The sequence below is a fragment of the Sinocyclocheilus rhinocerous genome, unplaced genomic scaffold (assembly GCF_001515625.1).
Source record: "Sinocyclocheilus rhinocerous isolate Xijiao unplaced genomic scaffold, SAMN03320098_v1.1 scaffold875, whole genome shotgun sequence".
NCBI lineage: Eukaryota > Metazoa > Chordata > Actinopteri > Cypriniformes > Cyprinidae > Sinocyclocheilus > Sinocyclocheilus rhinocerous.
In genome coordinates, this window is record NW_015659463.1 from 379,876 (window position 1) to 394,673 (window position 14,798).

Consider the following 14,798-nt stretch of genomic DNA (forward strand, 5'->3'; position numbering starts at 1 on the left):
TTTCCCTCTTCATGTAAATCAGAAGGTGTTTTGGGGCCTTAGACTGACTTTAAGCTTCTCTACTCCTCATTCCTGCTAAGAGGAGTTTCTGTAAGAGCTTAGCAGTTCAACTGAGAAATTCTGGATTTGACTTGAATTTTGTGCAGGAAAGTGCTGCAGACCAGTGGAGGCTTTGAAGTCCTGGCCCCAAGTCTGTGAAACACAAGCCGAGATCGAATTTGGCAAATAGTTGAAGGACCTGAAGCGTTTTTCGAGGGGTAGCCACTCACTCAGTGTCACAATACCTTGTCACATCACCATAACATTCCACTTAGGTGTAGAACTCATCCGTCTCGAGCTGAAGACAATGTTCATGCACTGAAGACGAAATCTCTCTCTCTCTCTCTCCCCTTAGCTGAACAAATGGCAGTTATTCTACGCTTGATTACAAAAAATACAGTAGTGAATGTGGAGCCGAGCCTGTCTGTATATCTGGTATCTCCAATTGCTTTGTTTTTACTGACCAGTATTCTGCCTAAAGTTAGCTTCTGTGACGGTTTCATTGCTTAGCGCGCACGTGGTTGTGAAAATTTAGACTAGCTTAAGGGAAAAAAAATTTGTACAAAATGACCAAAAAAAATACAACCTGGTTATTGACGTAATACTAGATTTGTGTATGTCTTTTAAAACCGTTCTAGTTTCACCTTACATGTTATAATCAGGAAAGTGTAAAAGACAATTTAAAGTGAAATAAAAGTTTTATCAGTTCCAAATTGCGCTGTATTGTTTTTCGTAGTGGTGTACATTAAATTGAGCACGTTCTTTAGTTCTTCTCACTCTTCTATAAAGAATTAAATGGCGTGTAAATGTTTCTGCCTAATAAATAAGCATTTAATGTTCCATGCAAGTTAAAGGAATAGTTGTAATCAAATTTGCTGAAAATTTACTCATCCTCAGGAAGTCATGTGTCTTCATCAGAACAGATTCTAAGAAATTTAGCATTTACATCACTTGCTCAGCAAAGAATCCTCTGCAGTGAATGGGTGCCGTCAGAATGAGAGTTCAAACAGCTGATAAAAACACAATAATCCACACCAGTCCATAAGTTTACGTCGTGTGATGCGAAAAGCTGCATGTTTGTAACACAAATCCATCAAGGTGTTTTGAACCATTGCTTCTGGTCACAATATGAGTCTAAAATAAGTCCTTCAAATCCCACGGACATTGGTTTAGAACTCTTTTGGTCTGTTTTTGCTGGTAAACAGTGCTTGATATGCATATTTCTGTCCTGATTCAGACAAGATGACGTTTTAACTGGAGAAAGCAATATTATGGATGGAAGACTGTCTGACCAGAAGTAATGGTTTGAGGTTAAAGTTGTCTTGATGGATTTATTACAAAGATGCAGCTTTTCGCTTCACAATATGTTAATTGATGAACTGTAATGGTGTGAATTACTCTTAACTGTGATGTTTTTATCAACTGTTTGGACTCATTTTGACGGCACCCATTCACTGCAGAGGATCTGTTGGTGAGCAAGTGATGTAATGCTACATTTCTCAGATTCTGTTCTGATAAAGAAACAAACTCATCTATATCTTTGATCACCTGAGGGGTGAAAGAATTTTCAGCATGTTTTCATTTTTGAGTGAACTATTCTTTAAGTTCAGTCGTCTGTGGCATGCTGTTGATTATTTCAGAAAAGGATAGTTTTTTTTGTTTTTGTTTTTTTTACAAACAAACAAATCATGAAGTTGACTTGTGATTAAAATTACTTGTTTGCAAAAGGTATATTCAATTTAAGGCATATTTACAGTTCAAATAACTCAACTTTTGTTTGTAAACTGAGGAACAATTTGAAATTGGTCATTGACAGCATCTGTCATGATAGAGCTTTGTTTTGCTGTCATTCAGTTATGCTACCTGTATACATAGCATTTACAGTTTTAGGTCTTTTTAATATTGCTAATTCCTACAAAAAAAGACATCACTGATCATAGCATTACATCTCAGTTTACAGGATGAAAAAATACAATATTCCTGAACATTCTCTTTTATTACCACGTGCATACAGCACATTATTTCAATAAAATAAAGACCCGTTTACGTTGTCTTGATGCAAAATGCCATATGAAACATCAATAAATACAGGTGTCAAGTCTTTACAAATGTATATAAACATTAATTGGTTGTAACAGTAATTAACCCACAATACAATATCTTTGCACAAAAAAAGTAAATAAAAACATTTTGTAGAAAATGCAGCCCTAATTCTATCTAAAGTGAAGCGGGAATTAAAATTTTGTCTGAAAGACAGTCAGTTATATGTGCAATGAAAAAGACACATTAAAATCACATGCTAAATCAACATAGCATTCGATTAAAGACTAATTAAATGAACAAGTGTGATTACCAGAACAAGTTTGATCTCAGACACACAGGTGGAGTTTCAGAAAGAAACTTGATTGCCTTATTAATGACAATACACCCGGTCAAATGTGCTTATGTGAACACGAACACTCAAATTATTTCCTAGATTTAAAATAGCATTATGATGTGCATATCTAAAGTCTGTAGCAAACTTTGCAGCTTTGAGAGCTCGAGGCACTTGGGGAAAGTTTCCTCACTGTACAATCATGGTTATTTCATCTTCTGTACTTCCTGCAATAGTTTCTGCGCCTCCGTGTTGTTAAGCTCTATTTTGAGCACACTGTTAAGATCTTCAATAGCAGATTTCTTGTTCTAGGGGAAAAATGTATTACATTTAGTCATTTAGCAGATGCTCTTATCCAAAGCGACTTACAAATGAGGACAATGGAAGCAATCAAAATCAACAAAAGAGCAATGATATGCAAGTGCTATAACGAGTCTTAACGCAGTACACGTAGCAATTTTTTAATTATTATTATATAATAAAAAGAAAAGAAAACAGAATAGAACAAGCTAGTGTTAGAGGCCTTTTTTCAGCTTTTTGTTAATTGTATTATAAATAAAAAGAAAACAAATTAATACAAAAGGAATAAAAAGAATAGAGAAGCTAGTGTTAGTTTTTTTTTGTTTTTTTTTAAGAAAAACAAGCAGTAAATAAGTTGCAATTCATAAAACAATTCAGCAAATGTAGTTAAGACAATGAACTTCAATTTATTCAGAATTAAACTTACTTTGAGTTCCTTGTTTGCCTGGGCACGTCGATAAAAAGCTTTAATGTTGGCGGAATCCAATCGAAGAGCCTCATCGCAGTCGCTAATAGCTTCTTTGTACATCTTCAATGACAGGTAGCAGAGAGCCCTACAAGCAATATTGATTTACACGCATTATCAAACCTAATGTCCATGGCTTTTCCAGTTTTGAAATGAATTTTCCATAACCATAAGAACCCTGACATTTGGCAGCATAATAACCGGTACCATTTCTTACCGGTTTGTGTAGGTTGTGACCTCTGTGGGGTCCTGACTGAGTGACTGCATGTACTTCTCCACGGCTTTCTTGTGTTGGCCCTTTTTCACAAACGCATTGCCTTCTTCCTTCAGAGCCTTGGCCTTTTTAGCAGCTTCAGGTCCTGGTGCTTAAAATAATACAATTGAAAATCGAGTGCTGAAGCGAAGTATGTTGGCTACGCTCAGTACGGTACAGGAAAATACCTTTTTTCTTGTTGTCAATCGTGCTGTTTTGTTGTGGGCTGGGGGCCGAGCTGGCAGCTTGCGCCAGGCTTTCTTTCACAGACATCGGAACGGTGGGAATCGGAGGCAGTTTCTCTCTCCAAGATGGTCCGTCTATATCCGTCAAAGCCTTGGTCATTCTGGAGGGAAGGAGCGATGTGTTGCATGGTACATTTTTTTGTATCCTTGTGCTTATATGTTGTGTATTACCTCTTTATTATAAGGTTGATCAGTGCAGTCTCTATTAACATGCATAATACTTCTGGATCCTGATCATGCAGAATTACCTGTTGACGCCATCGTGAGCAGCCGGTATGTTCCAGTCTATCTGTAAAACAGTTTTGTAGTCCACATACGCCTGTCTGTATCTCTCCAAGGCTTCATAAGCTGACGCCCGGCGAAGCAGAGCTTTAAATCCAAATGGAACCAGTTCAAGAGACCTAAAAGATAAATATTAAGATTATTAACGCTGCACATAATCACTTTAACCATTTTTGCACCTGCTGTTTGTTGCACTTACGTTGTGCAGTCTTTAATGCATTCACTGCAGTTTCCATCTTTCAGGTAACTGGCGGCCCTGTTGGAGTGTAAAATACCCAGATCTTCCTTGTTCTTCTGACCTGCGAACAGAACATTGATGTGTCTTTATTTATGTTAGTGCCACTGCTTCCTTTACATCTATTATAGTCTGAGGAACCATTTCTTTGTTGCCGCTGCTCTGCAACTTTCTTATCTTCCTGTTTGGTATGATGACTTTATTGTTATCGTCATTGTCACTCAAAAACATATTAAAATGGAATCTTCATGGTATTCTTAGCATATGACATTACCATGATGTTACAATCAGATTCTAACATGGTTCTGTGAGATGATAAAGGAGGAGATAATAAAGGATATGTAATCATAATTCATAACCATGCAAGGGACCGCCTAGGTAGTTATATATTTGTATTTATAAACACCCAATTTATAATATGAAAATTAATAATATATATGTGTGTAAAATCTGATTTGGAAAATATTTTCTATTATATGCCCTTTTTTACTACTCACTAGTACTACAGTTCTGTACTATATTTTTTTATTTTTAAAAAATGTTTTATCTTTATTAAATGTTAACCACTGTACATTTTTTTCATGTATTTTTCTATTTTATTATTAGTATTACTAACTAAGCAGTCAGAATATGTATGAAAATAATATTTGGGAAATATTTTCTATTATTTAATACAACTTTTTTTCTACTCACTACAGTGCTGTACTATTATATGTATTATTTATTTAAATTTATTTTCAAATGTTTAAACTGTTTTTCTCTGAACGTTTCCACTAACGTTAACCCCCTAGTACTCAATTGGGGGTCCTGGGACCCTGTTTTGAAAACCCCTGAAAAAGTACACACGTTACTGAAATACTTTAAGTAATATCTACTGACATGGTATTGCAAGGAACAAGAACATCATGGAACCTTTCGTGTAAGTGCAAGAATACCATGGTACATGTACAAAAACATGGTAATTAGCTAAGCGGTAATACTGTTACCATGTGTTTACCATGGTAATATTTGAAATATGACTACATTTTACTGCCCTTACCAGACTTCTCCAGCAGCTGGATGGACTGGCTGTAGAGGTTCACGGCTTCTCCATACTGACCGGCTCTGAAGCACTCGTTACCGGCTTGTTTGAGCACCGTCCACGACTGCGAGCGCCGCTTCTGAGGCATGTTGACACTGAAACGATCAAAGGCAGTGTGAACCTTAAGTGCTGTTAACTTAGTATAGCAATGTTACACACTGCCAGTAAAACTGTTGTGATACATATACATTTATAGAATAAAACAAAGTTACCGTGGTAGAATCACGTCTGAAGTTGAAAAACCGGAAAGTAAACGTTGAAGGAAGGGCTTTGGTGATCGCTCAGCTCCGCTTGTTTAAAGTTACCAGTAGTTGTATTTAAAAACCAGCATGTGAACTAGAACAAGCTAGAAGACGCGCGAGCCGGGATGAGTAGCACGTTTTACCGGCTGAGGCTCTGCAAAACCGTTGAATTTCAGTTTCAGTTCTCCGGACTCGAGCGGCTGTGTCGATCTTCTTCTTCTTCTTCTGTTTATTGGCGGTTGGCAGACTAGCTTATTAGTTCTGGATGGGTGATTGTAACCCAATCCAGTGTTGCCAGAACTCGCGAGAAAAGCAAGCAACCTGGTCTGACGAGGAAACAAGTGAAAAGTGACGTATAATTACAGGGATATGGCAACACGGACCCAGTCCCAGACGACTGTCAAAGCCAAGCCGTTGGTTGCCAGATGTTGGTGAAACCCGAATCATTCATTATTTTAAAACGCATCAGTTGTCTTTAAAGATTTTTCCTTTTTAATTATGTTTTAATGCAGTCAGTAAAATGATTTGTAATAAAAGTAGAAGACTAAAAATCCACCGAAACCTGATTATTTAAAAAACGCATTATTATTTTAAATATTATTTTTAATAAAAAAAAAAAATGTTTTGTCTTTATCTATTAATGATTAAACCACTTTATTATTATTATTATTATTATTATTTTTAAATAATAAAAGTACAATGTATTTAATGCGTGGTAGTTGTAAGCTAAGCAGTGTGAGATCTTTTATAGAAATCAAATTTAATTCATGCTTATATTAAAGGGGTCATATGATGCTTTTTTAAAGATCATTCTTTTGTGTATTTGGTGTAACAGAATATGTTGACATGCTTTAATGTTCAAAAAACACATTATTTTTCAAATACTGTACATTATTGTAGGTCCTTTGATAAAGAATAGGGATCTTATCTATGCACAATCAGCTTGTAACACTCCAAAGAGAAAGGAAAACTTGAAATCGCATCATATGACCCCTTTAAATACATATTCTGTTTTTATGAGACAATAAAATGTCGCGCTTTTTCGAATCGGTCCCACTGTGTTTGTCCTTCGTCGGTTTCCGTAGTTTGGCCCTCATAAACGCCTTCCTGTCTGAGTAACCGGACGTGCGTGCTGAAGGTCGTGTATTAAACGGTAAATATCGAGCTTGCTATACGCTTATAACAAAACTTCTATGGTGAAATCTGTATACATTTTAATAATATCACGTTATGTTTTTCATAACGCTAAATAAGTATTTTCATTTAACTAACGTGCCTCGTTTTTGAACTACGTTGGTCGTCATTGCTAGCTAGTGTTAGCTAGACCGATCGTTCCGTGTCTCAAAAGGCACCAACTCCCTGATATGAATCAGAATTGTCATATTTAAAATAAAAGAAAACTTGGCTTTGCGTCTGCATGCGCTTTATCACGTCTAGAGAAATAATATGCAAATTGCATATTAGCTAAACAGCTCAAATCTAGAACTGCACCTAAGAGCACATTTGTATATAAAACATGCACTTTAACAATCTCTGAAGATGACTGGATAATGTAATCGTGGCTCTCTTTGTTTGGTTGTCTTGAAAGTCGGTCAGACTTCCATTTGTGATGGTCAGAATAGCACGTAGCAGTGCGGAAGGGTTGTCACTTGACTATAAGTGTATGAAGTTTCTTTTATTAATGTCCATTATTGTCATCTCTTTCTAGAAGTCAAAATGTCACTTCCAAAGCCAGCGATGAGAGGCCTCCTTGCCAAGCGTTTGAGGTTTCATTTGCCCATCGCATTCGGTCTCTCCCTGATTGCAGCAGCCGCCTTCAAGGTCAGTGTTATTGTGTTGATCAATCAGTTTTTGTTGTTTTTTGATCATATGCACTGTATTAGACCTTTGTGGTCTACAGTGCTGTTCAAAATTGTGATTGGCACTTCAATCTCTCGCTTGGGTCAAAATGTTTCTTAAATTCCGACATCATCAACAATTTTTAAGAGCACTTTTTGTTACAATTTATCCTTAATAGTCGTTCAAATTAAGTTTAATTAGATTATCCCTAATTTGTAGTCTTGTATATTTGGTTGTACTCTTTTAATTTTTTCATCTTGGGGCAAAGGAGTTAAATAATTGTATAACTACAGTGGACAGTTTTCTTGAATCTGAGAAATAGTTTGTCTTTCTTCAGTTCACAGTAACCGAGCCCAGGAAACAGGCTTATGCTGACTTCTACAAACATTACGATTCAACGAAGGAGTTCAATGCCATGAGGGAAGCTGGTGTTTTTGAAAGCGTCAGACCCACTGGAAAATAAACCGCTGTCTTGTGAGTGGCCCTTCAAATGCATATATCATTATTATTTGTAATACTTTTCATGCATCACTTTGGCCCTTTTAATGCATCGCTGTTTCAGTTCACATAATAATAGTTATTTATTATGTTGTCGTGGCCTAATGGTTAGAGAGTCGGACTCGTAACCCAAAGGTTGCGGGTTCGAGTCTCGTACCGGCAGGGATTGTAGGTGGGGGGAGTGAATGTACAGCACTCTCTCCCACCTTCAATACCACGACTGAGGTGCCCTTGAGCAAGGCACCGAACTCCCAACTGCTCCCCGGGCGCCGCAGCAAAAATGGCTGCCCACTGCTCCGGGTGTGTGTTCACTGTGTGTGTGTGTTCACTGCTGTGTGTGTGCACTTTGGATGGGTTAAATGCAGAGCACTAATTCCGAGTATGGGTCACCATACTTGGCCACATGTCACGTCACTTTCACTTTCAATAAATATTAACCAGTTCTGGCTAAAGTACAAGCTTTGAATGGTCCAAAAATGAGAGATGTGTTTATGGAACATCCATCCAAAAATACTAGAGTTTTGTCCCTGACAATAATTTTAAAAAATGCTGTTAATACCTTAATTTTCTTTCATGCATTGGTCAATTTTGGGCTGTTTGGCTTCCATAACGTATTCTTTCTGACTAGTGTATAGAACACATTCAAACTACACATTTAAGTTTATTTATTTACTTATTACATCAAACTGTATAGTTTTAGTCCCATCTATATTGTGAAGGTTTTTGCAGTCAGGTTTGTTCATAGATTATTCACCAGATTTATAACGTTTTATCTGAATTTTTGATAAAGCCAGGTTCAAATTTCATGCTTCATTTGAACCTGGCTTTATCCAAAATTCAGATTTCTGTTCTGGAAATGTATGCAAATTATAGCATACATTTGATAGTGCATTATTTGCTTGTTTAAACATAACATTTCAGAAAATTTGTAATACAAAACGGTTATCTTGATGTACAGTGATTAATCAGATGGTGATCATCTCTAACACTTTCTATTCTATTTTAATTCTACTTTATCTATATTTATCTTTTTAATTTTTTAATTTATATGGTGGTGTATGTTAAACTTTTTACTGTTTACCTGTGGTGTCACTTTGACTTACACTTTCTTCTTTCTTTACAGGTTATGGTCCCCCTGCATTCCTCCTCTACAACTGAATCTTTATAAGATGATCAGATATGAACATTGATGTCTGATGTTCTTATTAATATACAAATAAACTATTGACAACCATCATGCTGTAGTGACTTATTGGTACTTGTACATGAAAGTAAATGTTGAAACCTGACATATCTTGTCAACATGTCTCTCACATGTTGTGTTTTAACATGAAAATATACACTTTGAGTTAAAGAGACCCACATCGTTGTCAAGTTTGGATGTTTAACTATCGTTCATGTAATTAATATTATAAATTAAAAACTTAAATCCAAACTCTGAATTTAACCCCAATATAGCAATAATGTTGCCTTAGTCATTTCTAGAATATTTTCCAAGGTGCAAGCAATGCATTTAAAAAAAAAAAACTAAAAAAAAAAGAAAATTTGTTTTCGTGTCGACGTTCACCTTTATATATATATATATATATATAAAAACATTAAAAATCTGTGATTTAGTTTCAAATTTTTGTTTGTCCTTTTGACCTTTTTAGAGAAACAAAAATCCACATGCTCTCATTTGGTGTTTACCTAAATGTAATTTATTAATGGACTAATGGTGTATACAAAAAGTACAATATTTTTTTACTTTCAAATTTGTAATACCATGGTATTTTTGAAACTACATTGGTCTACCATATGAATACCGTTATCATTGTACCATGACATTGCCACATTATTTTTCTTGATTAGAGGTCTTTTATTTTGACGTGAATTTTCCCAGTGTACTACCGCACAGGAAGTGCTTTGAACAAGAAAAGCGGAAGTTGTTGATGGACCAACTTGTTTTATAATGTAAGCTTTCTCACGGCCAATTTATACGTAATGCGTATGATTAGTAATATCGTACGACTACGGTTTCATTAATCTCGCCGATACGACTGCTTGTGTACACTGGGTGAGTTGTTTACTAGTAAGAAATATGCTGATTTGCTGCTCAAGAAACATTTCTTCTTATTAATGTTGAAAACAGTTTTGCTGCCTGCTTTATATTTAATGGAAACAAGTAATAATAATAGATATAGAAATAGTTTATTATTCAAGGTTTTAAATTACCTATGCAGTTATATAATGATACTTCTGGTATAATATATATTTGTATTTGTTGTTATCATATTCACAGGTGCCCGGGTGGATCTGTGATCTGCATCCGTCTACAGTCTGAGCTCTTCTCCTTCTTGCACTATACCTCTGAACACTCATACGACCTCCATCTCTCTGTCTCCCACATGAGCGCAGCATTCTATTCCCGCTGGGCTGAGCGCCATGCCTGACCGGGATAGCGCCTACCTGGCAGGTGGCGGCGGGACGGGGGTGGGCACTGGGCTCGGGGACGAGGGAGGGTCTGGGACGGGTGGAGAGGGTAGAGTGACAGGGGTTGGCGGCTCAGCGGGCTGCGCAGGGGGTAACGGAGGTCCCGGGGCCATGGGAGGCGGCGGGGCGTTAGGAAACGGTGCATTTGGCTCCGGTTTGGGACTGGATGGCGTTTGCCGGGATTTTTTGCGTAACGTGTGCAAGCGCGGCAAACGCTGCCGCTTCCGGCATCCGGACTTCAACGAGGTTCCCGATTTGGGCGTGCAGAAGAACGAGTTCATCTTCTGCCACGACCATCAGAACAAAGAGTGCGTGCGCACCAACTGCAGATTCGTGCATGGCTCGAAGGAAGACGAGGACTATTATAAGAAAACCGGAGAGCTTCCGCTTCGGCTCAGGGGGAAGGTGGCGGCCGGGTTGGGATTGTCTCCGACCGACCTCCCGTTGAGCCGCGGAGAGGTGCCTATTTGCAGGGACTACCTGAAAGGAGAGTGCCAACGGGGCAATAAGTGCAAGTTCCGGCACGTCAGGAAGGATTATGAGTATGAAGCCCCGTCCCGGGGTGGAGTCGGGTGTATGATGGGCGTCACTGGTGGCGTCAGTGGGATGGTGAATGCCGGCAGCGGTGGAGCAGGAGGTGTTGGCGGTGCCTGCGGCGGGATGTCTGGCCTCGTTGGCGGCAGTGTTGGTAACTACATGGGAATGGGATGTCCCAACATGGGCGGCTGCAGAGAGCAGGTCATGTCTGGTGCAGGTGGGGGCTCATTGAGTGGCTGCATGTCGATGGGAACGGTGGGTCATCGGCGCTATGACAGGGGCCCTTGCTCTGTCTATGACCCTCTGTTTGAGAATGGTATGTTTGAAGTGGGGCCAGTGGAGGCGCCTGTTGACCACACGACCCTGCAGCTGAAGAGACGGCGTTTGGAGGGGCTGCGGTTGACTGATGGAACCGGTGGTGGACATTATGACCTGGGGGTTCAGACCACCCTGTTGACTCGACCGTTAGAGTACCGCTTACTGGAAGAGGAGAACGCCCTGCTGAGGAAAAGAGTGGAGGAGCTTAAGAAACAGGTGAACAGATGTTAAATGTACTCATTCATTCACTCTCATGTTGTTGCAAACCTTCCTTTCTTCAGTGGAATACAAAGGAAGATACATCTCTGTCTCTGTTGAGTTTGGGGCTGCAAAAATGATATAGTCCTAAAAAAGTCGCTTAAAAAACTGCCTTACCTTTCCAATCTCATTCTGGTCAAATATGGTGCTTTAAGATGCATTGTGCCTGATTTTTTACAGCAGAGGAGATTTTTAGCAAAATAACTCTTTTTTTTTTGCTTTTTTGCAGTTTTATTTTAGTGTTATTTATATATTATTATAGTATTTATATTTTGAAAGAGCTTTTAATTTTACATTTTCAGTTTTCATTTTAGTTTGTTTTAGTCATTTTGGTACTTCAGCTATCATTTATTTTTATTTAGTTCATTTCATTTCTAAATTTCTAAGTTTGTTTTAGTTTTACTTCACAATAAAAACAGTGTTTTTGAGGGGAGGCACCAATATTAAAATTCTGTATTATTTTGCCTAAATAACCTAAAAATAAAACAAATATTAGTAGTTTTAAATGTTACGAGTGAATTAAGGGTTCATCATCACATTATAATTTTCAGTGTTAAAAAAATTAATACTCAGTTTTGATTACAAAAGATTACATTTACGTTAGCTAAGGATTTAACTTGAATCTTTTTTGATGAGTGATAGCAGGTACAGATGCATGATGTATAATGCAGATGTACAATACCGCATCCCTACGTTTTTGTCATTTTTGGAGACTGACAGTCCCATCTTTAACTTTACTTTTTAAACTCTGGACATTCTGCAATAGATCATCTTTTAAATGTCCACAGATGACAGAAAATCGTACAGATTTTGAATGTCTTTGCTGACCTCTTATGCAATTGAGACCCATCCTTTGCATTATAAATCCTGCAAACAAAACATGCAAATCATCTCCAAATTGTACTTTATCTTAAGATCAGTGACAGAATCATTCATTTTTTAAGTGTAGCATCCCACATGTCTTTACAGTGAAGTTTCAAGTTAAATTCTCAAAACTCACATCTTCCTCTTTTTCTCCAGGTGTCCAATCTCATAGCCACCAACGAGGTCCTCCTGGAGCAGAACGCTCAGTTCCGAAGCCAGGCTAAAGTGATGACGCTGTCCTCCACCCCAGCTCCGTCTGAGCAGAGTCTGGTGCCCCCTGTTGGTTCTGTCAGCTCCTACAACCATGGCATCGCTCAGACACACACCACTCTGAGCAGCGCTGGTCTGCAGCCCCGTCCCGTCACGCAACAGGATCTGGTGGCCCCGGCCGGTGCTCAGACCGCCCCTCCAGCCAATGTGGCGCCCCCTACTGCACCGCCTCCGCATCTGAACCCCGACCCCATCTCTGCCGCCCTCGCTCAGACTATCGCCCAGGGAATGGCTCCACCTGTTTCCATGGCCCCTGTTGCGGTTTCGGTAGCACCGGTCGCTGTGTCAATGGCACAACCGCTGCCGGGCATCACGATGAGCCATGCGACCACACCGATGGTGTCGTATCCCATCGTCAGTCAGAGTATGAGGATCACAACCTTGCCTCATTAGTATGAACAGATGTTTTCAGCAATTCTCCTAACACCCTTTTGTTTAACTTACCAATAACACGGTAAGTTTCTCAGGTGAAAGGTCTGTTTTGACTGAAAGAACTTACAGATTTCTGTATAGACAAAATACAGATCTTCTCTTTTGAATATATGAAACATATTTCAGTTTTCTTGCCACGCTTTAGCGGATGATTGCCTTTAAGAGAGCCGAAAGAAAGATTCCTTTGAGATTGTGGACATTTATTAACTCATTTTGAAAGATGTAACTATTCAGCTAATCACTACAGGATTGTGAATTGACTTGTTAGCTGTCAGTTTTAGTTTGACTCCTTTTTTAATAGTTCGTTTTGTGAATTGCTTTCGTGTGAACTGATTATTGGTCTTTTGCACAAAATTAATGAATCTGAACCATTAAGCACCATTATTAATTCTTGTATTGTTTTTCACACAACAAAACGTGGGCATTTTGGAAACTAAATAACTGCATTTTTCTGTCTAAATATGGGGCATGTTTCGTTCATCTTTAGTGAGTATCTTGTTGATGAAAAATTATATTTCTTATCAAACCAAACTTCTTTTATGAGTTTGATCACTTTCTCATGTTCTGTTGAGCATAACGTCCGTTGTTTGCACTCTCAGGCCTGTTCACTTATGATCAGATCACCACAGACAGATATGGGAGTAACTAGATTTGTAAATATTATAGTAGAAATCACCGTTTCACTTCTTATGTTTAAAAATATTTTCCTCAATTAAAACAGAGTAGACAGTTTTATGTAAAAGTTAGATAGGAAATTCACCACATTTTATAATGTTTTGTATCTGGAAACTGTGAACTGTCATCTTTTAGTATTTGCTTGTGATGTTTTTAAGCTAATATATAAGGTTTGGGAAACTTTGGGGTCTTTCTGATTAAAGGTAGAGTGATTAACTATTAGGGTTATCATGCAAAAAGTACCAGCATGAAAAGTGCATTTAATTTGAAGGCCTGTTCACTTATGATCAGATCACCACAGACAGATATGGGAGTAACTAGATTTGTAAATATTATAGTAGAAATCACCGTTTCACTTCTTATGTTTAAAAATATTTTCCTCATGCTCAATTAAAACAGAGTAGACAGTTTTATGTAAAAGTTAGATAGGAAATTCACCGCATTTTATAATGTTTTGTATCTGGAAACTGTGAACTGTCATCTTTTAGTATTTGCTTGTGATGTTTTTAAGCTAATATATAAGGTTTGGGAAACTTTGGGGTCTTTCTGATTAAAGGTAGAGTGATTAACTATTAGGGTTATCATGCAAAAAGTACCAGCATGAAAAGTGCATTTAATTTGACCAGTTCTCAAGCTCCTTTCTTTCTTTAATCTGATAATCCACCAGCATTAGGCCTGCAGGACACAAGCACATCTGGATGCTCTGGAACAGACAAACTGGATAGTGTCTATATTGGAAGCCATATATGAATTCTAATGTGAATGAATACAGATTTCAACGGCTGGTATCAGAGCGTCTATATTTTCAGCCTTCTTTTACTGTCTTTAAAGGGGTCATATGATGTTGCTAAAAAGAACATTATTTGGTGTAATGAAATGTGTTTATGCGGTTCATTACTAGCCAGTTTTGACTAGTAAAATTTCATTTCAAAGAGTAATAACAATTTAATAAATCTGTAATATAGTTTAAGCTATCAGAAAATGGTTGCGATCATGACTATAGCTAATGCATTCAGGATATGTTGCATACCATTTCTTGTCAAAAAGTGGAATTTATTTCAGAATTTGGAGCTAATTGTAATTGGATGACAAAGAATCAAAAAGATCCCATTAGATAA

General features: G+C 37.8%; 3 protein-coding genes across 3 annotated transcripts; 2 read left to right on the forward strand and 1 right to left on the reverse strand.

Annotated features, from left to right (window-relative positions):
• Positions 1-1,785: 1,785 nt before the first annotated feature.
• LOC107723901 (mitochondrial import receptor subunit TOM34-like) lies at positions 1,786-5,756 on the reverse strand. The gene is made up of 8 exons (XM_016532628.1): positions 5,488-5,756; positions 5,234-5,370; positions 4,159-4,258; positions 3,926-4,078; positions 3,621-3,778; positions 3,397-3,544; positions 3,141-3,267; positions 1,786-2,721 (listed from the first exon to the last, which is right to left on the reverse strand). The coding sequence occupies exons 2-8, from the start codon at positions 5,361-5,363 to the stop codon at positions 2,620-2,622; spliced, it is 918 nt and encodes a 305-aa protein (XP_016388114.1). The 5' UTR covers positions 5,364-5,370; positions 5,488-5,756; the 3' UTR covers positions 1,786-2,619.
• An 823-nt stretch (positions 5,757-6,579) lies between these two features.
• On the forward strand, positions 6,580-9,111 carry LOC107723905 (cytochrome c oxidase subunit 6C-1-like). Its single transcript, XM_016532632.1, has 4 exons — positions 6,580-6,670; positions 7,226-7,338; positions 7,694-7,830; positions 8,978-9,111. Exons 2-3 carry the CDS (start codon positions 7,234-7,236, stop codon positions 7,817-7,819), a joined length of 231 nt encoding a protein of 76 aa, XP_016388118.1. The 5' UTR covers positions 6,580-6,670; positions 7,226-7,233; the 3' UTR covers positions 7,820-7,830; positions 8,978-9,111.
• Positions 9,112-9,754: 643 nt separating this feature from the next.
• Positions 9,755-13,626, forward strand: LOC107723928 (zinc finger CCCH domain-containing protein 10-like). The gene is made up of 3 exons (XM_016532658.1): positions 9,755-9,910; positions 10,136-11,397; positions 12,460-13,626. The coding sequence occupies exons 2-3, from the start codon at positions 10,279-10,281 to the stop codon at positions 12,964-12,966; spliced, it is 1,626 nt and encodes a 541-aa protein (XP_016388144.1). The 5' UTR covers positions 9,755-9,910; positions 10,136-10,278; the 3' UTR covers positions 12,967-13,626.
• Positions 13,627-14,798: the final 1,172 nt, after the last annotated feature.

Bases quoted from the DNA above. Each gene is read 5' to 3' on its own strand.
- LOC107723905 (XM_016532632.1), top strand. From the start codon at position 7,234: ATGTCACTTCCAAAGCCAGCGATGAGAGGCCTCCTTGCCAAGCGTTTG. The intron at 7,339-7,693 runs GTCAGTGTTATT...GTCTTTCTTCAG, and splicing joins TTGCAGCAGCCGCCTTCAAG to TTCACAGTAACCGAGCCCAG.
- LOC107723928 (XM_016532658.1), top strand. From the start codon at position 10,279: ATGCCTGACCGGGATAGCGCCTACCTGGCAGGTGGCGGCGGGACGGGG. The intron at 11,398-12,459 runs GTGAACAGATGT...CTTTTTCTCCAG, and splicing joins TGGAGGAGCTTAAGAAACAG to GTGTCCAATCTCATAGCCAC.
- LOC107723901 (XM_016532628.1), bottom strand. From the start codon at position 5,363: ATGCCTCAGAAGCGGCGCTCGCAGTCGTGGACGGTGCTCAAACAAGCC. The intron at 3,779-3,925 runs GTAATTCTGCAT...CCTTCCCTCCAG, and splicing joins GCTCACGATGGCGTCAACAG to AATGACCAAGGCTTTGACGG. The intron at 3,545-3,620 runs GTATTTTCCTGT...TATTATTTTAAG, and splicing joins GATTGACAACAAGAAAAAAG to CACCAGGACCTGAAGCTGCT.